Raw genomic sequence first — 23596 nt, 5'->3', positions numbered from 1 at the left:
CGATCGTAATGCAAGTGAAGGGGGAGAGCGCGCAGCAGGGTGCCGCTCCGTTGTTCTCCCCCTCCCCTTTACATTGAGAAGAACAGTGCTACATGTATGTACAACATGCATCGTGCAGTCATTAGTTGTTGGAAAGGATCATGAAAGATCCTTTCCAACAACAATTATTGCACGTGTGTATGCAGCCTAAGTCACCATCCTACCAATCCTCCCAAAGACTTGTTCACATAGGCAGTTTTGCATTGGTTTCAGGGCAGTTGCACCACCGGTTCTCTATGTTAAATCATTGATAATGGCTACTTTATACTAATGATCACGGTGTAGACATGCTGACAATATTTTTAATTTTAAGTTCAAAATGTCATTAACCAGTCAACTTTGTGCTTCTCCAATTTCAATGCACAGAGTGCTTCTTTAAAAATCCCTATATCAGATAAAATGTCTAAAGTATAGTCTTCAGTCAAATATAATAATGAAATACATCCATGACTAAGATAAAAGTCATTTTAGAGAGGCTTTGCCTAATGCTAGCAGGAGGAAAAAGCTTTTAGATGTCTTTGGGATGACATTATGTAATGGAGCACATTGTAATATCAGAAGCACATGAGAAGCACTTCCTGTTCCTGGCTTCTGTAAGGGGATTAGCAGCCTTCTATCTAGTACTGATTTGGTCTGCGAGGATTGGAAAAGTCATTTGGTAACATTATATTTGGGTTATAGATAGACGTTGATGAGTCTGCTCCCTACCCAACCCCATTACAATGTCCATGGCTGGCTAATGTATCTACGTATGCAGATGCAAATTTTTTGGCTTCCCCTCCAAGTCACAAAATCCTGCTGGGTGACCTATTCTGACTGTTTTTTTGTTTTTTACTTATGCATTTTAGTTGTGTTGTCTTTCACCTTTAGGGCAATGGTATAGATTTTTCATTCTGGTGGTAACTCTTTATACTGGTGCGTTGAAGTATGTGCATTAAAGCTGGTTTTGTAATGCTTTATTGAGCATTCCATGAAGACAGCCTAGTTAACTAATGGGTTGTCAACAATAGGAATGAACAACAAGTGAGACATCTATTATTTGTTTTCCAACTTAGTCCATCACAATGCAAGTAAGCATGTATGTGTGTTACCATGTATTACAATGTGCTGCATTTGAGCATTTGAGCATTTTAATATTATTCTGACGTGCATTATGGCAATGAAGCATCAGGCATGTGTGTATAGACCCTAAGGGACAACAGACCGGCTTCTATGATGCTTTTTTCTCAATGACCTTGTTTATGTATGGAATGTGCACACACTGCACTCCATGGCCCCCATGTTTTACAGGGAATGAAGACAAAATAGTTTCCAAATGATCGCTTTACCTACAGACATAGATAATGTTCTCATAATGTACAGGTAGTCATTTAGAAATTTTCTTATTTGTATGTTATCAACCATAGAAGATGTTTGACTCGTTTTTATACTTACTTGTCCATTGTCCACCCTACTTTGAGAACTTTGCTGTTCTGCCTCTGCAGATGTCTCCAGCCAGGTTCTTCTTAGTTATTCTTTCTTATGGAGAGGCCAACTGTTATCCCAAGGGTGGACATCGTCTAAGCTAATCCAATTCTCACTGTCATATTTAGGTGGCATTTAAGCAGGAACAAATAAAAACAATTAAATAAATGTAAAAGTCATTTAAAACACCCCAAGTCTTCTGGGGCTATCAATCAAACAATCCAATCCATATAAATCCCTTCTAAATCCATCAAATCTAAAAAATAGAACTTGCAGCTTCCCACAAGCTAGAAAATACTCACCAGAAGAGTCAGACCATTAAATATGAAAAGTAGTCAAGCACAATTGGGATCCTTGGGAATCAGAAGAGGGGACATGGGCTGTAGAAGTGTCCAACCAATGCACCAAGGCAATCAAACATAAGTATACCCATAGACTCCCATGGTGGAGAACCTCAATTTACAAGAGCATGATACACAGCACAAGTTCCAGATAAAATTAGGATACCTTGGAGGAATCAATAAGCCAGTAATAATTTTTTTTTGTTTATTCCAAATCAGCATATAAAAAGACAATGTGACAGCAGATCAATCACATGAACCTGAAAGGCATAACATCATACATAGCATGTGTTTTGGAAATTCTGCCCAACTTGTACCATATCAGGGTTGGAGAAACAAAAATGCATAAAACCTTCCCATGTCTGAAACATTCAATATCTTGCGTATCTGAACACATAATACTAATTAAAAAATATCAATAGATAAAAATCCAAATCAATATTTAGTCCCAAAGGAGAGAGTGTTTAAGTTTATATATCCAACTGGTTTCCAACTTGGACACTCTTCTTCTAAAATGATCACCTCGCCATTTTCTTGATATTTTATTGATCCCAATAAACCTGAGATGATTTAGATTTTGATGTGCTTCCAAAAAGTGAAGGGATACACTATGAGGTCTATTAATAAGGCAGTGAGTCCGACATTCACTGAAACATTCTCAGGTGGAGAATCTTCTAGGTCAACGTATTTCAATGGCAGTAATTAATTCTCCACCAGGGAATGTTTCAGTGAATGTCAGATTTACTGCTTTTAAAAAATAGACGAGTTTGTAGTTATGTTTCTAATATTCACTTATACTCTTACTCAAAGTGTGAGATGTGCCACCCACATATTTTAGGCCACAAAGATAATCCTGTACATGTATGGACCTACAAGTGATCAGATAATTGATATTATAGTCCAGTTACGTTGGAGTTGAATTCAATTTTTGTTATTAAAATCATGCATTTTACAACTGTTTTTCTTATCTTACAACCAATAAAACCATTGCAGTGAATAACAGCTTTTCCAATTAAAAACATACTCCTTATGTCAAAAATACTACTAATACTAATATGAAAAATTATGAAGATGGCTGAAGATCATCTCCAGGAAGAAAAGGAAGCAGAAGATGGCCGCTCCCTGCAACAGAACATGGACAGGTGAGTATCACAGGTTTATTTCCACTTTAAGAAAATCTATATCCACTTTCCATATTAACAGGAAATCGTCATGTATCCTTCCCATAATATAAGTGATAAGTGATTTTTTTATAAATAACATCCTAAGCCCCATACATCTAAGTTAAAAGATAATATTCGAATATCAAATTAATGGTCAAATGGAATTCAATCGGTGTCAGTTTTTTCTTTGGATATACTTATGTTGGATTGCCTTGGTCCATTATTTGGACACTTCCACAGCCCGGGTCCCCTCTTCTGATCCCTAAGGATCTGGAGCGAGTTTAACCAGTTTTTTACTAAACAATCTCTTGTGATGAATTTATTTCAGCCTGCAGAAAGCTGTTAGTGCTGTTTTTTGGATTTATGCCAAGCTGTGTGGATACTCTTGGATCGGATTATTTGATTGCTAGCACCTTAAAAACTTGGGATGTTTTAAGCAACTTTGAAATGTATTGACTTGTTTTAATTCATTTTATGCAGAGTGCCACTATTTTCTGAAATATGTGGGACTGAAAATGAGAATGGGATTATCTCATATAGAGAATATCAGGGTTGCCACTTGAGTGTTACTATTTTCTGACATATAACAGGGAGTTTATTACGCTCCTTAGTAGGCTGTATTTCATTTTAGCCAAGTGCGTATTTTTTATCTTGTAAAATAACTGTTTTAGTCCTCCTTTTTGTATCGGAAAGTAAGAAAAAATATTTCTATTGCCAATATTGACCATTTAAAACGCTTAGACGTAAGGTTCTAGGTGTCTATTTTTCCCATTTCAACAAAGAGCTGTTCAACTCCAACATAGATCATACAAAGTTTTCATAATAAAAGTATTTTCTGATTCTTTTTAAAACATATTTTCCAAATTTACTGCTGCTTGTTAGAAAAATACAAAAGATGTATGGTGGTCCTGGTCCTTAAGGAACCCCTCACAATAGACGTTTTAAACAGCTTACAAGGTTTATCATTTTATTGCCTACCATTCAATAGATTTGTTAGAAAGGAGACACGGTGTCAGGCACTATTAACCAAACATAGGCGTATATGGAAGCTGCTTAGGAATGGAGCAATTATTGTCATGTAGCTGATTACACTTACAATCGGGCTGTCAGTTTGATTTATGCTGCAGGGAAGAAATAGCATTGACTATTCAAGTATTCAACACATCATATCTTCCTTTGTCGGTGTAGCACCTTTTCCTACATCTGAAAAAAGCAAGACTTTTAAATCCACAGAAAAAAGCAAGACTTTTAAATCCACAAAATACATTCACACTGAACACAAGCCTCAATTTTCACTGTTGTACAATATCTTCTCATTTTTTGAAGTTGCTTATACTGCATACTGTGAGCTTCTTAATATGTGCATTAGAAGCTGGAACAAATCATTTAGAGCCCATCCTGTATGGAGAACGACCAGAATTATCTTCAAGCCCTTTCCTCGCCAACCTGTCCCTGACCTGCCCTGTTCATTCATTCATTGCTTTCATTGTTTTAAATCACATGGGCCCATATTCACATATGGGTGTACCTACAGCTTCCTGATTACAGGAGGTTATGTAAAGCACCCTGCTGGCCCACAGCTCATGATCTGCATGCATTGCATAGATAACAGATAATTATACTCAAACCTGTTGCTTTATGGTTTAATCAGCAGATCTATGACCAAGCTGGTATAATTACTCTGCACTTCTCCTTCATCTCGGCTCGGGCCAACCCTTGACCATCTGTACTAATTACTGCACTAGTGGCTTGCTTACTCAGTCAAAAGGCTGGTGTTGAGTTCTTGGTAGCCATACTACCTCCTGCACTGGAACCAGGCTGCCTTCTTATCATCTGTAGTCTGGAGGTAGGTATGTGCCCAAGCCATACTACTTACTGCAATGGACACCACTCCGCTACTTCATTTTACATTCAGAAGAATGGGGGTGAGTTCTTGGCCAAGTTTTACCACCTCCTGCATCAGTATGTTCTTTTATTTTCCAATCAGCAAGGTAGGAGTTTGTGTTTTTGGCCAAATTTTACTACTTACTGCACTGAAGCCCAGCATGATCCTTCATCATCCAATTATCAAAATGGAGGTAAGTGCTTTGCCAAGTTGTCCTGCTCACTGAACTGGAGTTTAGGGGCCAGGCTTTGCTTCCTCTTTAGTAAAACATAACCCTTTCCCTTATATTAGTAATTGGTTCTCAACAATCCTCAGTTTATCTATAAAATATATATAGTTCACAGTACATACTTAAGCAATACACTGGGGAGACACTAAAAATAACTCAATGAAGCTGTATTACTGTAGGAAAGAAGCCAGCATTTGTTACTCAGCAGTGTTTTTTTTTTTGCTTTCTGCGTTCCAAAGATAGAACGTAACAAAGTCTGGCTGCTGAGAGAACCACATAATAAGCAGGTCGGCATTAACTTTTCCCAGAGTCAGCATTCTCCACCAATGACAACAGAAGCAAATATGATGGAGTGAGAATGAGGTCATTTCCAGAGGTGCAGAGATTCTCTAAAAAGAAGTGATAAGGGTGATAAAATGCTACAAGAGAGATTAGTATACATGTAGGAGTTGCTGCTGAAAAATCTGAGATTTAAGGAAAGACAAAGTCATTCTAGATCATATTCTCATATTATTAGTTTGTAGTTGTGCTATCTCCTTTGACCTGCGTTTTTCCCATTATGCATTCTTCTGCCATTTCTTCCCCGGGTAAACCACACACCAAGACTAAATGAAAACCTGAAGCATTAGACCAGACCACCTTCTTCCATTGATCCAGGGTCCGGTTCTAATGTTATGCAGCAAGCAGTGTATTGTGGCAGCATTTTCGTATGTCCAGCATTAAGGTTTTCAGTATCTGGTACTACAGTAACTCTTCTGTGGGATCGGATGGAACAGGCCAGTTTTGATAGATAATATCCACTGCATATCAGAAACATCCAATAAAATCTGCTGTTTTGAAGATACTCTAACCCAGTTAAACTCTGGCCTGGGGGCCAAATCTGGCCCCCAACGTCCTTTTTTTTGGCCCCCAAAGGAATCCCAAACATGAACTGCAGCTGGCCCACCGCTGCATTGAAATAGCGCCGCTACTACAATTCCTAGCTTCACTCGCGTCTATAAACCAGCGGGCTCTCTGCCTATGCGTGGCCCCGCATTTGACTGTTTTATAGACGCAACTAATGCCGGGAATTTTAGTAGCGACACTATTTCAATAAAGAGGGAGTTTCAGCGGCGGGCCACTCATAAGATTTAGCTCCGCATTGGCTGCGTCTGGCATTTCCAGCACTCCCCCTCAGCTGTACTTTTCCTTGCTACTCCAAGGCATGGACTTGAATGGTTTGATTTTCTTAGAAGAATATTGTTATTATTATTATTGTTACTCTGTGCAAAAAGGTTACCATTGAAATTTAACTCAGAAGGCTACAAATACAGAAAGAGGCATAAGATTTTTTCTTAAATAAAATTAAAAAAAAAAATCTTTCTTTATTATAAACTTGTTCCAGATTGAATGTGAAGCAAAACTTCTTTGTTTCCATATGAAAAGGGTATATATCTAATGAGAAGGAAAAATGTCCTCAATTTTTTCAATAAATTTCAAGGTTGGCCCGCAACTTTGTCCAAGTTTTTAATTTTAGCCCTCTGCATATTTGAGTTTAACACCCCTGATCTAACCCAATCGAGATCAAAATCCGGCTCTTGCACAAATTGCTTAATTTTACTGCTTCCATTACATCACCTCCATGACTTCCCAATGACCAATTCTGCCTAATACACATTGGACCTGATCTAAAAAAGCTCTCCAAGACTGGAGAAGATAGACCTTCATGGGTAAACCTGGGTGATCCAGCAAACATTGAATAGATCTGGTCCAGGATTGTAAACATTGTATGAACTCAAATGCAGCGTGTAATAACCTACATCCTCTTAATGCATTACAACTTCACAGTAGGAATAGAATCAGCTGAAAGCAATAGATCCTCCTATGTCTATGCATTGTAGAAACCATAGAAAAATAGCAAAACAACCAATAAAAATGGGATTTTTAGTTCCCTCTGTGATAGATGATTTCCTAGGCTGTGGGAATAGTGACCTCTATAGGCTACAGCTGGACCACATTGATACCCCATATGCTGCTTTTGGATCATTTCAGTAACACAGCCTTCTATCAGAAGTGTACAGCACAGTAATAAAACCTACATTGCCCTAGGGCTGATAATGGTCATTATAAGAGATGTGTTCTACTGAATGTATATTGTATAATTATGCTTTGCATAATGAATTTGGAAGAGTTGCAGCTGAGAAATAAATTTATGAGGCAGCCTATTGTGCCAGTGACAATTATTTCACAGCATTGTATCAGCAACTCTGGTATGAAATGCTTTAATTTGGAACATAGGTGAAACATTGTCCAGAACCACACATTATTCAGGATGTTTTTTGTGAAAGGTTGCTACCTGGAATGTTGAGCTGCTGGAGGGTTAAGCTGAATACACACGTGCAATAATAGTCGTTGGAAATGATCTTTCACGATCCTTTCCAACGACCCTTATTGCACGATGCATAAACGAGTGCTGTACATACACCACCTTTCTGCTCTGTGCAGAGGGGAGGGGGAGAGCGACAGAGTGGCACCCCACTGCGCTCTCTCCCCGTCACTTCTATTAGGATCGTTTGTCGTCCATCGTCCATGTATCCACCAGGACGGTAGTTCGGAAGACGGACAACTGGCGCTGTACACACTCCAGATTCCTTCACCAGCTTTAGTGCTAGGTTCCAAGTAGGTTAGCTTGTGAGTAAAGTTAGTTAGGGCAGGGGGCTCCAATCCCCAGTTTGAGGGCCATTAGTGGGCCCCGGCCTTCTGACAGTTGGGCCGCGAGAGCACCGGCCGGAGCCATGGACCATGTCTCCCGTATGTAACGCAGGCTCAGGGTGGTGGGTGGGTCGTGTCTCCGGATCAGACCTGTAATGGGGGAGCGGGTTCTGGCATCATGACGTCACTATGGGGGAAGTTTCTTCCCCTATGAGTGACACACTGCTCCCCGTGCATGCGCAGTCTGGAGTCTGTAAGTTTAGTGTTCCGTAGGTCCAAAAAGGTTGGGGATCACTGAGTTAGGGGATATGGTTAGGTGCCAGGAAAGAAGGTGCGGGTTAAGGTGGAACTAAACCCCTGACCTTCACTTGTCCCTCCGGTTTTTCCTTCTCATTATATATAAAACCTTTTCATATGGAAACAAAGAGGTTTTGCTTAACGCTCAATCTGGAACAAGCCTATATTAAAGAAATAGCACCGCTACTACAATTCCCGGCGAAAAGAAAACAGTCCAATGCAGGGCCATGCATGGGCAGAGAGGCCGCTGGTCTATAGATGCGAGTGATGCGGGAATTGTAGTAGCAGCGCTATTTCAACGCAGCAGTGGGCCAGCTGCAATTCATATTTAGAATTCCTTTGGAAGGCCAGAGTTTGACACCCCTGCTGTAGAGGATCTCTGGCCACCTTAATTGACATTAAACTCCCTTGAAAGTTCATTCATTCCCAGCATGCTCATGGGAAGCCAGGATCATGCTGCACATGAGCAGTTTACCTTTTTGACAGATACCCAGAATGACCAGGCAGCTAGGAGGGCTTATTGCAGAAGGGACATCACCTGCATTAATGACACACATGATTGTGGATTCCGAAAAGTGCAATTTTAGTTCCACTTTATGGTTAAATTGATGTGAGTGATGCAGCATGATAGGATTTCAGCACTGGATTTTTGGCAGGGTATCAGATCATGTTAGAAGAAGCATGCTGGCCTCATGACAGTGATGCATACTGTAACTTTATATGGTGTATGACATACTGTATGTCATCCTCCCTCATAAGACACTGTAAGCGTTCTTTAAATAATAAAAAAATGTCAATGAAAGCATGCAGCATTTTAATTACCATGCGCTATCTGGTAAATTTAAAGCCGATGTTTAATCTGCTTATATTTTGCCTTCTTGATTCCTTCTTCCCTCATCCTAACCAGCACAATAATGCTGTTTTGGAATAAAACTTTTTCATTTACATATCATATTTAAGACCCAGTGACATCACCACTGTGTTTCTGGCAGAAAGATCATGGCTGGTGGGAAGACTGGCAGTGCTGTACATCATTCCTTAAAAACATCACAGCACCTTGTCTCATGCAAACCATCCAAGACAATGCCCTCATGTGATGCTGACCCTTCCTTCATATTAAAAAAAAAATCCAATGACTTAAAGGATAAGGCTGGGAGGGGAAGGGTCCATCAAATAGGAAATAAGACGGGCTCCATTGATCTAGCTGCAAAATGCTAAAATAGTATAAATGCCCATCTGCAAGGAAACAAAGCAGACTATATGACTCATACAGCATCTAAAACTTACAGTGTGCAATTTAAAACAGCAGAGAAGCCTGAAATTCTGGACTGCCTCCTCCTTCAGTTAACTATTGGTGCCCAACACAAAGGTGGATTAGTTACATGCAAGTGTCCCCACTTTACCATCTGAAGCAAGTATTTGTGCATTCAAGCAACCAGGTTTTCTTTGCAGTTTTTGCACAAATAAAAATATATTGATAGTACATTAAGCACTACAATATGTCCTGCTAGGAGCTTAGTAGGTTAAAGCCAGCTTGGCATATTTCTTACATGTAAATACAGCCAGCATTCCAAAAATGTGTCACTGCTCCAACATTTTTTCATATGCAGAATAGGTAAAAGGCAGTTATAGAAATATGAGAGCTGGCTTGTTATTGAAGGTGCAAGTTCTAGGGTTACCCACCTTAAAAAAAAAAAAAGTATATTAAAGTACTCCATTTTTTAAATGCTATCCTAGTATATGTCTAGCATGGGGACTCCTTTACATCCTCACAAATCAGCAGTCTAATATATTTAAACCTATATGCATTTTACCAGTAATTCTGCTAGTAACACTACTGTCCTAAAGTAACATACGTATAGGGAAAAATTCATTGTCACTGTGGGACATAACTGCACATGTTCTTCCCTCACCTTTCTATCCTGTGTATAGGTGAGTCTGTAGGTATGACTGAACACAATGCTAACTGATATTTTTGGTCAGCACAGAGAAAGAACTATAGCAATTGCTAGCTCGTAAGATCAGCAGGTATTTTATGTATAATCTTGTACAGAATTTAGAGGAAGGAAATATTGGTAATTGTTACCTCAGTAGTACAATATTCACAAAGCAATGGGTAGATTTTGTAACCAGTTGGAATTTTTTTTATTTATTTGAATGATACTCAAATAATTAAACAATCTTTAGGATTGTATAACGTGCCAAGCCTGGGAAACCTTTACCCCTTACCTTTTGGGCTCCTTGCCATTTCTTACAGGTTCATGGGGCTGTATGTAAAAATATAAGTTTTATTTAATAGGATTAAGTGTATTGTTTGTCATTTTGACTTGTGATATCTTTATGGTATGGATGTAATTGTAGTTCTCAATCTGCTCCTGAAGTAGACTAGATCCACAAAAAACATTGAGCAAGAAAATAAAGATTGAGATTGTGGTTTTTAAATTGACAAACATGTATGGTTATTTATAAAACTGTTGATGAAACGGTCTTGGAATGGTTTGCCTTTAAAGTCCTAAGCTGTTGAAAGAAATTAAATTTGACAATAGTCAAATTATTGCAAACAAGATCATTTCTCTAGTCGTTAGAATGGTCATGTTTGATCCTTGGGCAGCAGAGAAAATGTTAAAAAACAAAACGTAAAATCAAACTAAAGTTCTAGCCGTCACAAGCAATTGTTTCTTGTTCAAAAAGAGCTTAAAGCAATCTGTAGTTTTTACTACAGGTAAATTATTGTTTGCTCCAGTTTACTAAAAAGTAAATACCTACTAATATTAAAACTATACACATTTATATGTAAAATCCTCTGATCTGCTCGTCCAAGACCACAAGGGGTTTTTCATGCAATCAGGGTGAAACTTAAGATTTTTAGTGTCTAGTCGTTGGGTGCTGGATTCTTATCCCAGAGATTGGGAAAGGAAGTCTGATGCAAGATTTACCCTCATCTCTTGCTGGGGTGACAAATGCTAAAACCTCTTTTTGTGACAATGGTTATCCTATGCACCAATATGTTTCATAGTGCTACTTACCACGGTTATGGATAGATCCTGTATGATTTGTTGTAATGTAAAAATATTCATCCCCAGTTAATACCAGTTTTTACATTAAAACACTTGACATGCTGAGAGCAAACCATGTTTATTCACATTTTACATAAGGCAAACCAATTTCTAGAAATATGAAATATTAAATAACTGTTACTTATATAAACACTACATTACACACAGCACATTGTACTGCAGCATGATACTACAAAGCATACATATAACTTCCTTAAACAAATTTCTGTCACCAAAACTGGTAATCCAGACCATTTTCCAGTACTTTAAACCCTCCGTCTACTGACCATTAGTGTGCAGCAATGACAACCAGGTCATCGACACCGGATCAGTAAAGAGCAGACGTGTCCATTGGACCTATTCAAAAAACACTCTAAAATACTTAGAGTTTCCAGTCATTGAGCCAAGACATGAAAAGCAGAATGAAATTAATATGCCTTCATTAAGGCAGCTCAAAATGAAAGCAATGTCTTGTGGATGATTTCGGTGCACTCTTGAATCTCCTCTTCGTTGATGGTCAGAGGTGGTGCCAGTCTGATGATGTCTCCATGTGTGGGCTTGGCCAAGAGTCCATTATCACGGAGGCGGAGGCACACCTTCCAGGCATCGCAGTCTTAAAAGATAAGTAGATTAGTCAAAATAACTTGTTTTATTTATTAAAGCAGCTTTATCGCTGCAGAATGAGAGCCCTCAGCCCATCCAAACTTCACAAATGTAATGAAAGATGTCATTGTAAAAACAATATTAAAGAAAAGTGCCACAAAAACCTCAAACTAACTCTATTCGGTTATCTCTATACCCCTGAAGAAACCCTAAGGGAGAAACGTGTTGGCTTACCTAACTGTACTGTATGAAGACTTATCTTTTCCCCCCTCCATTACATATGTGCAGCATGAAATATTGTAAATACTAAATATAATTAATATCAGTCAGAGAAGCATCTGTCTAGATGTTTACCTCTAACTTACATTATTATTTATGAGGCATTATACCGTTTAATGTATACTAGTAAAACTGTTGTTTGTTTTCTTTGTTTTTGGCCAATATCATTTTTCTTTGATATTGTTTCCAATAAGTCAGAGGTTAGGCCACTTACTTTTGCATTGCATTCAGCAGCCAATTTAAAATTAACCTATTTACGCAAAGTGCACAAAATCCTGATCTACTTCAGGAGAACGAACATCTGAGCTCTTGTGATATCCAATACGTTTTCAGTTGCCTTATAGAAGCTTTCTCTGGGTTTAAACAGTTGTGTTTTCCCAGGATATTTTCAACACCAACATTATTCGAGTTATCTAGCAGCTCCAAGAGCACAAGGGTTACAGTTTAGGCAGAGTAGGTAAACTTGTAGGAAACCATTTATTCCAACAAACCACCCAGGGGATGCATTGCTTTTGTTTCTGTATACAATCTCGTTACTGCAAAAATGTGAAACTACACAAATGCTACTCCATGTTTCAGTAGGTAATATGGCAACATTACTAAACTGATATTTCCAAAACAATTACAATTTTCCAACTTCTGTAAAAGCTAAAAAGACTTGGATGCCTTAGACTTCCTCTCTAAAATTCCAATTATGACTATTCCATAAGGCCAGTTGGGATTATTAGAATATATTTTATATATATCAGTTGGATCTTTACCTTTAGTTTGTTTGATGACAATAGCATTGAGCAGACCCTTTCCTCTGACAGCTGTCACTATGTCTGATGGTGCCTTCATAAGCTCAGCTCTCAGTAGCTCACCCATCCTATTGGCATTTTCCGACAACTTTTCTTGCTCTATCACCTGGGGGAAAAAAAGCATTTTAATACCTATTAAACAGGGATATTTAACAGAGATCTGATCACCATCAACAGTACATTTGGCTCAGTACTTGCCTCCAGAGCAGCAATTGCAACACGGCATGCCAATGGATTTCCGCCATAGGTGGACCCATGTTCTCCTGGCTTAATTGTGAGCATCACCTCATCATCACAAAGAACAGCAGAGACCTGAAGAGTGAATATAAACAAGTAGAAATCTAAAAACCTTTCTTATACAGAATTAGGACCAAGGAAAATAATGCAAATTGATTTCTATTGAGTCACATTTTTAGGCTTGTTTTGTAATGTACCTGGCATGACTTCTAAACTCCAACTGACAGTTATTCCCAATGTGGATCAAAATTTCAACTTAAACCATTTAAAAATTCTATAGAACCCAGATTTTCTAGACCCTTTCATCAATGATAAATGATCATGTGGTCTTTCCCATTTTAAAATGATTTTTAAAGATTGCGCAGGGATTACAGGACTAAATATTGACCCAATCCCTAAGGCTTTTGGGAGAAAACAGAATTGGTAGTTTGTCTTAATACTTTGTTTGGGACATTTCACAACATTCTCCAAAATCCAGATAACTCCTATATAGAGCATAATGTTATGATTACCTACCGGATACACTCCTCCTGACAAGGCTTTTCCTAGGATCACAAGATCTGGCCGAACATTTTCATAGTCTACAGCAAGCATCTTCCCAGTTCTGGCCAACCCAGTCTGCACCTCATCAGCAATGAACAGAACCTGGAAAAAAAGAAGGATTTGTCATCACATGTATGTAGTAGCACACTGAACTGTAGCGACAAGCCTTTTATACACTTACATTATGTGCTGAACACAGCTGTCTCACACCAGTCAGGTAACCTTCATCAGGAACAATGACACCGGCCTCACCCTGAATAGGTTCAACCATAAAAGCTGCCACATTGGGGTCCTGGAGAGCTCGCTGGAGGGAATAAATGCAACTTTAAAAAAAGGGCAATTTTGGATACCTAGGATATACACCCCAAAGTTAAGATCACATACATAGAAAGTAAAGTTAAGCAGATAAAGTGCTTTTTTTTTCATAAAGACACTAACAGTCAATGTGTTATATAAGCAACTTGCATGACAATCAAAGTATCTTTATATTATAGATGTGCATTCTGAGGTTTTTACAAGTCTAAGCGTATACTCATGGGAGCAAAAAAATTGGAATGTTATTATCCTGGGGCTTCCTCAGTCCATCACAAGCTTACAAAGTTCTAGACTAGGCTGTAATGTCAAGTGCCTTGCCTGTTGTCTTTTAAAAAAAAAAAAAAACATTAAGTTTCTTTATCATGTTTTCTAAAGCACAAGGGTTAGGATAATTAAACAGGGCATAAAACATAATTCCAATAACTTCAATGGCAACATGATGTAAACATAAGGAGAGCACATCTTAGACTTCAATCTGCTTTATATACAGGAGTACAGTAACAATCACAAAGCAATGCAAAATAGGTAGAACCTTTTACATTATAAAATATTAGCTACACAAAGAATTAAGAAACCATCAATAATGGAGGGGAACAAGGGTTATTGCACCAACACATTACAAAAGAGATAGATAATAAATCCAAGGATCCCAAGTAGTATTAAATATTAAAATATTGTTAAAGAGTACAGGTCAGGTTATCATTGTCATTATTCAGTGAGTGAAAGCACTCAGGTAGGAGTTCTCCAAGACTGAACTGTAACCTAACTGCTAGGAGATGGTACATCAGAGTTCTCCTCAGCCACTTTTAGCTGGGTGCACCACCTGGCTGTTTTGGGGTGGTTTCTGAGAAGTTGGGCCAAGATACAGAGTCTGCCACCCGGCTTAAAAATAAATTAAAAAAAAAAAATCACTGACTTTACCGCTGTACAATATATCAAGTGCAAACTATGCTTAGGTAAAGCTACATCAGGTTTACTAAAAAGGGAGTTCAGGAGTTATGAAAAATTGATATTCGTTTTAGAAGTTCAATTAAAAATTTTTAATAAGTTGTCAAGCACTGGGCAGAACCACCGAATATGAGCTATGGTCCTGCTCCAAGAACAGCCCGGAAGCAGAAGGGAGTTAAGTTTGGCCACTTTTTCTAGCACAAAGTACCATCTAAAGGAGATTTTTATAATTTGCCTAAATTAGAAACATTGGCAAAGTATGGCTGCTACTTTCTAAATTCTTCAATCCTCTAAATCACATTGAAACCTCATATCTCCCCCCACAGTTGTGGTCTGAACTAATCCTTAAGTCTGTTTTCAAATCTGGAAAAAAAAAAAAAACCGAGAATGAACCTTTCTGCAGGTCAGAACAGGAGACCTCTACCACCTCTACTGAATTGCTTGTTTTCATCAAAAAAAAAAAATTATATTAGAAGTGCAAAATACACTCTGAAGACCAGAAGATTGCATGACCCCGCATGGAAATCTTCCTGGCATATTCCAGGCACAAAATGCTGTATCACTGTACTAATATATTCTACTTCTCTCCAGCAAAATAACACCCCAGCTTTAACTAGCCCATATGGAATTTACAGAGCTGAATATTGGATATAAAAAGCAAATAAAGCCAGAATCCATCTAACAAATGTGATACTGTAGGAGGGCAGAAAATCAGCTTGTATTTATAAAGCCCATATTGTTCCCTTAGGTATTTCAGCAACTCCATTAGCTTCTAGTATTTGCTAACAATTTTCTATAGGAAACAGCCTCCAGCACCCTTTTGGCAATGGGTAAAAGTTTAATGATGCTCACTGAAAGCGGTATATTAAAGGGAACTTTGAGGATAAACACAAAGCTGAGAAATTTAGTGCAAGAAACAAGTTACACTTCAAGGTAGAATAAGTTTCAAAAAAGGGTGGAGGATTTGATTGCAGTCTGCAGACAGCCACCATTATAGAGGCCAACTGGAATCGAGGTGAAAACTTCCCATGGAGACCCTATTATGGTGACAGAGGGATTCCCACCCATTCCTTGTTGTGTCTAAGGGACAGCAATTGAAAAAAGCTGCTCCAGTGTGGTAACAAAGAAATCTAACAACTGTTCAATAAAGCCAATAGGTCACATGATCATCATGCCAAGCATCAGTTTCACGATATCGGATGTGATTAAAATCACTATTTATTGCTCATTTGTATCCAGCTATTAGTTTGTTAGATCTACAATAGATATTAGCATGGCCTGTAAAGCCTGCACCTCTAACAAAGAGCTGGGAATGTTATTTGTTGCTTACCTCAAGAGCAGGTAGGTCATTGTATGGAATTACTTTAAATCCAGGCATAAATGGTCCAAAGCCCTCATAGCTGGATGGGTCTGTAGAGGCCGATATAGCAGACATGGTTCTGCCCCAAAAGTTGCCAGCTGGAAAAAAACAAACAAAAAGTGAACATAATGTTTTAACAAACTGCACTTTTCCAATCACAAAATCTGGTAGTTGCAATATAAGACACCTGTTTGTTGAGAATCTTAGATCTACATATTAGGCCAATAAATATGCAAAATTTAGCAAGTCCTCCAGTTTTATGTGTTTGAAGGTACATTCAAGTCAAACCTCTAAACAAAGCCTTGATGAGCCTAGAGCAAAAACAACTGACCTGATCAGTTTTATGTCAATAACAGCATTGCTTTGGTAATGTGATACTAAGCAACAATTGTTTTACTGCCAATTCCCAATATACCAAATTAAGAACGTAATAAAAAAAAAAAAAAAAAGGCAATTTGCTACCCTTTTTGAGCCTTTCATGCAAATATTAAAACATTACTTTGAGTCATATGAATTAGTAAATCCACATTTTATTGGTGATCTATTTAATCAAACACAGTAAAGCCTGCAGCTTCATGAAGGTGGCACTGAAACCAAATCCTATACAAAAACGTTAGATTTTTTTGTAACATATGACACTAAATCTAACAATTAGTCAGTTTGCTACTTTTGGCGTTGGCATGTCTGTAGGTCCAACATGCTCCCAACAAATACAAGGCAAGTATGCAGCAGTATAAGGGAGAGTTAGGAGTTTCCTCCAGGGTTTACACCAAGATAAATGTCAGTATCCACTTCTGCATCAATCAATAAGACAAGAAGATTTACCCCAAAGTGAAAATAACAGCAGATTGATTTTGTTTGGTTCTCCACTGGATGCATTGGTAAAGATTAAAAGTTTTGTCAGGTGTACAAATGTGTTCACAAAAACTCATCCCCATCCCAATCTCCATTTCAATTATTAGGGGCAGAATATCACACATGTGTTTGCACTGTTCTGGGACCAAAGTCCAGACTGGTCAGATGAGTGTGAAACTGGCAGTGGATCTGCTTGTATAAGGATGAGGAAGAATTAAAGAACTACTAAACTCAACAAAAAAAATTGCACCTTGGCAATCCTTGGATTTGAATGCATTTTTTCTACTTGTTCTGCTAGTTCTGTTGACCCTGCTAGAAACCTTGTGTCCAGGTTAATGTAGCTTTCTGCAACTACTTGGCACTTGTGTAAGAATCTGGGTCCAATTTCAATAGCATGTATTCTTCATGGCACTCTCTATCCTCTTCTCCCCAACTACAATAAATATGGGAGCAGGGAGGTAAAGTTGATAATTATACTTCCAATATCCTTTCATGAAACCACTTTAACCACCATTATTTGAGCTTGCTGCCAGGAAGCCTGTACCAAAAAGTGATTAGCACTGAACATCAAGAGAAGGTATAGCAATTTGCTTAGTCCATTAGCAGGACTTGCTGCCATCCTGCATGTTGGACATTTCATTTTAGGATGCCCTCCAAGGGTGATATCACAAAGTTCTTACATCTAGTTCTCCAGAAGGCCACTTTAGCATCAATGTGTTAATGTGGACATTAGCAAAGGGGTTGTGGCACATCAGATGTCACTAGGATAACATCCCATGGCCCGTACAGGTAGTCCCTGGGTTTCATACAAGATAGGACTGTAGGTTTGTTCCTAAGTTGTATTTGTATGTAAGTCGGAACAGGTACATTATATTAAATGCAATTAGGACAGATGTTTGTCTCAACATATTATTAGGCAGCGTGGTGTCAGTTAGTGAATAAAATCCTCACTGAGTTAATCACAAAGAAAAAAAAAAATGAAAACCTTTATGAAGCCTAGACATTTATTACCTTATGGAGCAAGCGGAGCTTTGATATGCCAAAATAAAAAACTAAAGAGTTTGTCTTGGTCATTATAGAGTTACAAAAGGTTGTAAAACAGCAAAATACTTCTGCAAGTCATGCAAACTGCCCCTCTCCCCACAATCAAGCCTCTGCCCTGCACACAAGTAAGCAGGGAAGCCCCATTAGTATCTAGGAGTTGTCTGTATGTTGGGTGTCCTTAACATCTTAAATACTACATGTAATAAAAATATTACCACTGCATGTCAGACTGTCAACTTACCAGCAAATATAATCTGAGCCTTGTACTTGGGAACGCCTTTTACTGTGTATGCCCATTTCCGGGCCAATTTGCAAGCAGTTTCACCACCTTCAACACCTAAAACAAATAAACACCTTTATTACAATCTATGTATGCAGCAGATGAGTGACCATATTTTAATGCACAATACAATGTTTTAGCACATACCTGTGTTCATGGGGAGAACTTTGTTGTAGTTGAACAGTTTAGTTATGTACTCCTCATATTCCCCGAGCACATCATTGTAGAAAGCCCTGGATGTGAGAGTCAGTTTTTCTGCTTGAGATTTTAAAGCATCGATGATCTTGGGATGGCAGTGTCCCTGGTTCACAGCACTGTAAGCACTCAGAAAGTCAAAATATCTCCGGCCTTCCACATCCCATACATACACTCCTAGAATGTAAAGTTTTGCTTTAGATAACGCAATATAGGATTCTATCCCCCAACATTTTAAATTTAGTGTGAGCAGAAGGTAACCCTATTATGTTGTCAGATAAACATTAAAAACTACACTGGGTAGATACAGTCTTGTATAAGGATTAAAGAACACAATTACCCTACCCAAATCACCAAGTTTGGCACAGCAATTCCAGATTTAGCAGCAGTTACCATGCTCATATCTCCTGGTCCACATTCCTCACAATCTGTATTCCTATTGGCAAGAAGTGCCCAATGCAGGTCTATTAGCCTAGAATATTGTATACCAATGGCACCAATTAAGTCAACAACTATTAACTAGCCAGAAGGATAGGGTGGGCTGAGGGGTTTATAATATAAATGTACAAGATCTAATGCCAATTTTCATAGGGTAATCTGTATTCTAGCAGTATATGGAATAAAAACATTTCAAAACATTTACTATAATACTAATATCAATGCAGCAAGCTAGTCCATGGTCAATATTAAAGAATAAAGACAAACCTTTTCCCCTTTCCAGAGCAACGGGTAGAGGGTGGTAGTTGTGGGCGCCATACTTTGCTTCTCTATCATAGACATATTCTGAGGTCAATATATCTTCCGCAGGTTTCTCTGTAGCTGCTGGACCAGCTGAACTCATAGAAGCCCGGAGGTTGCATAGAGCACCCAAGGTGCGTCTTTGGACAAGTTTGGAAAACATCTTGTAAATGCTGAAAAGATCTCACTACCTGAAAAGGAAAAAAAAAAACTCTAAAGAACAGTAGCAACTTGTGGCTCTGTCTGCATTAACAAAACCAACTGTGCAAATGCCACTAAAGCCAATGCAGCTTTTCCCTACAAAGTAGTTCACAGCCAGTCGTGCGTAATAATGACCATGAAAACACCCAAAACCAAGATAAGCCTAGCTGGGTCAACAATTTGCAACATCATTTTGGCTTGGAGTATTCAAATGAACTTATCAGGGTTGTTCCAATGAACTTTTCATGGTTGTTCTGATGATGCAACTAGGTTGTCTTTTCCAAATACATATAAACTGATTATGCAAACGTCACATCTAGGATTGACTGTATGGGGGAGGGGGGGGGGTAACATCAAGAAAACTAAACCCGGCTAAAAAAAAAAAAAAAAACTAGCTATAACTAAACAAAACCTGACAAAATTAGGTAGTATGGAAACATTTAGGAGACCTTGTCTGCAGGGTAGTCATTTGAACGCCCCAATAAAATTATATCATCATTTATTGTTTTTCCTGTAAAAGTCTGCTTTGACTAGACCACAAAACACAAAAATGCTACTGGGTGCCACCATCCACTATAGCGGGTCTGTCCAATTCCAGTTCTTAAGGGCCAAGATCTGAACACATTTTTAATCTACGTAAGGTTTGAAAGGGTTGAGAAAATTACCATTTATATGAACACCCCGGCCTGCATATGGTCCTTGACAATTGGAGTCGGGATGGCTCTTCTCTATAGTAGTGCGCTACATTAAAGATTATGTAGTGTGGAAAGGGAAGGTTGGTCAGCATAGACCCTGATGGCAGAGTACCACAGAAAGGCATTCCATTGTTTGCAAATTTTTTTTCCAAAGGTTGCAAACAATACTCAGAAATAAATTGTGCAATTTAATCAGAAATAGGACTAAAGAGTCAACCATAGGAACTCCCTTACACAAGTGCAGAGAAAAATCTAAAAACATACTTGTTTACAAAAGGCTGAGAAAAGGGCAAAAAGGTCTACTACCAGCTGACAATGTAACAACTAAAGACACAAACACAATATTTGGCATGCTGATTGGAGAGATTTGATTGGTACAAACAGCCACCACCCCAGACTCCCCTCCAGCAATGCATGCAAGGTCACACAAGTTCATTCATATTTATGACATTCCAGTTCTCGTCACTGCAGTCATCCTGAACGTACACACAACAGACCGCAGAATGGAAAATTTCCAGTGCTCTGCTACAAAAGAGGTTTTGTCATGAAAGTACACAACTTTGTGTATGTAGGGCAAGTGTCATTTTAAATTTAGCATATGGAAGGGTAATAAAAAGTTTCCCTTGCCATATGCATTGCAGCTACATAGAATTACCAACAATCGTCCCATTGACCACGTAGGTAGGTAGCAGGTAAATATTCTGTTCTGATGTGTTGGGAAGATTAAAAATAGGCAAACTAGGAGAAGGTTCAGAGCTTCCTTGGGATCCAACTATCAACCACAACTCCTGGGGGCTGGTACCTTGTCAGCTACTGGGTCACTTGAACCAAAACTCTGGTTCTTAAAGAACCGGTCTCTGTACATTAACAGCAATATTGGGTACCAGTACCACTCGCCGCCACATCCATTCATTCTCAATGGAGCTGCCACCCGGGATAAGCTACATGTAGCGCCTTCCCAGAGGCAGCAGTAACTGCACACCAACCTCATGGCCAGTCAGTGACAAAGCCAAATTTGATAGCTAAATGACTGTTTGAGAACCGCCAAGATGAAAGGTGCCCTTAACTTTCTGTCCCAAAAGACAAAAGGTGCCAAGAGAAATAAAAAATTGGAATATAGGGGAAATCCCCCCCAAGACACCAGAAAGCCAGTACTATAACCACAAACTATATGGCTTTTCTGGCACCAAACTAAATATTTTCACATCACAAAATGGCCATTTGTACAGAGTATTGGGTACAAGTTGGGGATATGTTGGCCACAATCATAAATATCTTCAGGTTGAACCATTAGAATGCAGAAAACAAAGTTTATGACTACCGGTATGAACCATCTCCAAAGCAGGCGAATCCAACCCCTCCCAATCTGCTGGTCAAGTATTTTGTACCACCAATTTAAATCCCCACAGAGCTGACCCAATTCAGCTTTTACTTCACAAATGCCAAACATTATTCACTGCATTGTGCAATCAGCCTAAGCCGGATTCCGTATCCTCAGAGTTCATGAATACAGATGGCCCCACTTGACCCAACAGATCTCCCAAATTTTTAAAGTGTGCCATATCATAGAATGACCTCTTGATTTAGACTACTCTATTTAAAACTGCTTGACTAGAGGCAGAATTTTGTTTTAAATAGGCTGGGAAAAACTATTCCAGTCCCTATGAAGTCTTTTACTTTCAGCTGTTCTGTAGACTTTCAAACAAAAGCAACAAAAGAAAGTTTAAAAAACATGAAAATGTGTTTAATGCTCCAACTGCTGGTTCAAGAGGAGAATTAGAAAAGGTAAGGTAAGGTAAATTTTCCACCTAAAAAAAGTAAATTACAAAAGCAAACAGAAAAACCCAGATACCAATGGGAATCTTCTACTAAGCATTAGCAAACCTATCCAAGTTTTATTGCCATCTATGCTCCCTGCTTGGAAGATTAAGACAATTTCTTCTAGTGAACATTGTTCATCAAAAGTAAGGATGAGAAAATCTTCCAGCGAGAACCGTTGATATGGTGACATCTGTCAGGGGATATTTTATATTGTTAAGGATTCCCTCTGGCTTTCTATTGTGTCGACCGGACAGGAAGTAAAAAATAAAGGGAAATCGCACATTGCAACAGAGATTGCAAAAAGTTAACCCTTCTTTATTTAATCCAAAATGCAAAAAATATAATAAAGGAAGCCAAAATGCTTTACACCCCAGGACTAACCAGACATGAATTTGCTTGGCACTATCATGTCACATTATTATCAGAATCCAATACAGCAGGACAGACAGGTATACCGGCCATTAATGCAAGTGCAGCCTAATGCTCTATAACCCCCTAAAAAATCTAGCTATAACCACCAGGGATCATAATGTTTTTGGAAAACTTTTTTTCAATTATGAACATTTATAACCCCTTTCCCCCCATCCAAGTACTAAATTTATATATATATATATATATATATATATATATATATATATATATATATGGCCCTTTAAATGCAGTTTAAATAGAGCAAACCTTACCTCTTTACCTTTCACAAAGGGTGCTCCACTTTCTATTACGTAGTTAGGTTCTGACTTGCATCAACTCAGGTTAGGTAACAAGTTTTAGTGCCAGCAGAGAGGCGTGAACCTACGTGCAGAGCTCCTGGCTGATGTAAGATTGGTTGGAGCCACACTCTCCTCCTTACACTCCTCCATATAGCAGCCAGTAGTTACAAAGAGCTGCGCACACCCATCTAACACCCGTCTACCTTGAACTCCCCAAACAGGGAAAAAAAAAAGTCATAAAATTATCTCCAGCAGGTCAACAAACGCAAGCCAAAATCCTAACTCAGACAAGCCAAAGCAAACCAACCATGGTTGGCACATAGAATATATGGCATGGTGATGGGGAGTACATGCCAGACGTGACCTGGCAGATACAGAAATGGAAGAACGTCTCAAAAGCAGCTGAATACATTTCTGAACTGGAATCTAGGTATAGGAGCCAAACAGCATTTATGCTCATTTATTCATGATGGGCCTCAGACACCGAGAAAGGTGACAAGAATGCACCAAATGCCACAACTCATTGCCACGCTGGCATATATAGATCCCAAGCAAGCTGGCTGACAGTCCCTGTGCACAGAATTATATTCATGGCATAGAAACACATTCTCTTATTAATCACCCAGTAATTATTTCTGCCTGCTTCCAGGTTTCACATACATATGTGCACAATTCCAGAAACTAGATCTCAATGCATATACAAAGCATGACTATTCTAAATGTGTGTTATATCCCCACGCATGGGCCACGTTCCCGCCTACATCCCCACGCATGGGCCACGTTCCCGCCTACATCCCCACGCATGGG

The 23596-nt window shown here is 38.7% G+C and overlaps 1 protein-coding gene across 2 annotated transcripts in view; it reads right to left on the bottom strand.

Moving 5' to 3' along the window:
• Nucleotides 1–11228: 11228 nt before the first annotated feature.
• Nucleotides 11229–23596, bottom strand: part of OAT (ornithine aminotransferase) — a 14601-nt gene continuing 2233 nt past the window's right edge. The window contains exons 1-10 of one of the 2 annotated variants that reach the window (XM_072424080.1): nucleotides 22763–22855; nucleotides 19330–19553; nucleotides 18577–18801; nucleotides 18391–18486; nucleotides 16221–16348; nucleotides 13809–13931; nucleotides 13601–13729; nucleotides 13046–13159; nucleotides 12809–12953; nucleotides 11229–11778 (exon numbers count right to left, since the gene is read on the bottom strand). In XM_072424080.1, the coding sequence (XP_072280181.1) occupies nucleotides 11618–11778; nucleotides 12809–12953; nucleotides 13046–13159; nucleotides 13601–13729; nucleotides 13809–13931; nucleotides 16221–16348; nucleotides 18391–18486; nucleotides 18577–18801; nucleotides 19330–19525 (1317 nt within the window). In that variant the 5' untranslated portion in view covers nucleotides 19526–19553; nucleotides 22763–22855 and the 3' untranslated portion in view covers nucleotides 11229–11617. Of the gene's footprint in view, nucleotides 11779–12808; nucleotides 12954–13045; nucleotides 13160–13600; nucleotides 13730–13808; nucleotides 13932–16220; nucleotides 16349–18390; nucleotides 18487–18576; nucleotides 18802–19329; nucleotides 19554–22762; nucleotides 22856–23596 lie in introns of those variants that run through there. The other variant, XM_072424079.1, reaches the window with a different exon arrangement.

Source organism: Pyxicephalus adspersus, chromosome 10 (genome assembly GCF_032062135.1).
Source record: "Pyxicephalus adspersus chromosome 10, UCB_Pads_2.0, whole genome shotgun sequence".
In the NCBI taxonomy this organism is placed as follows: Eukaryota; Metazoa; Chordata; class Amphibia; order Anura; family Pyxicephalidae; genus Pyxicephalus; species Pyxicephalus adspersus.
This window is presented reverse-complemented; position numbering and strand designations above follow the sequence as displayed.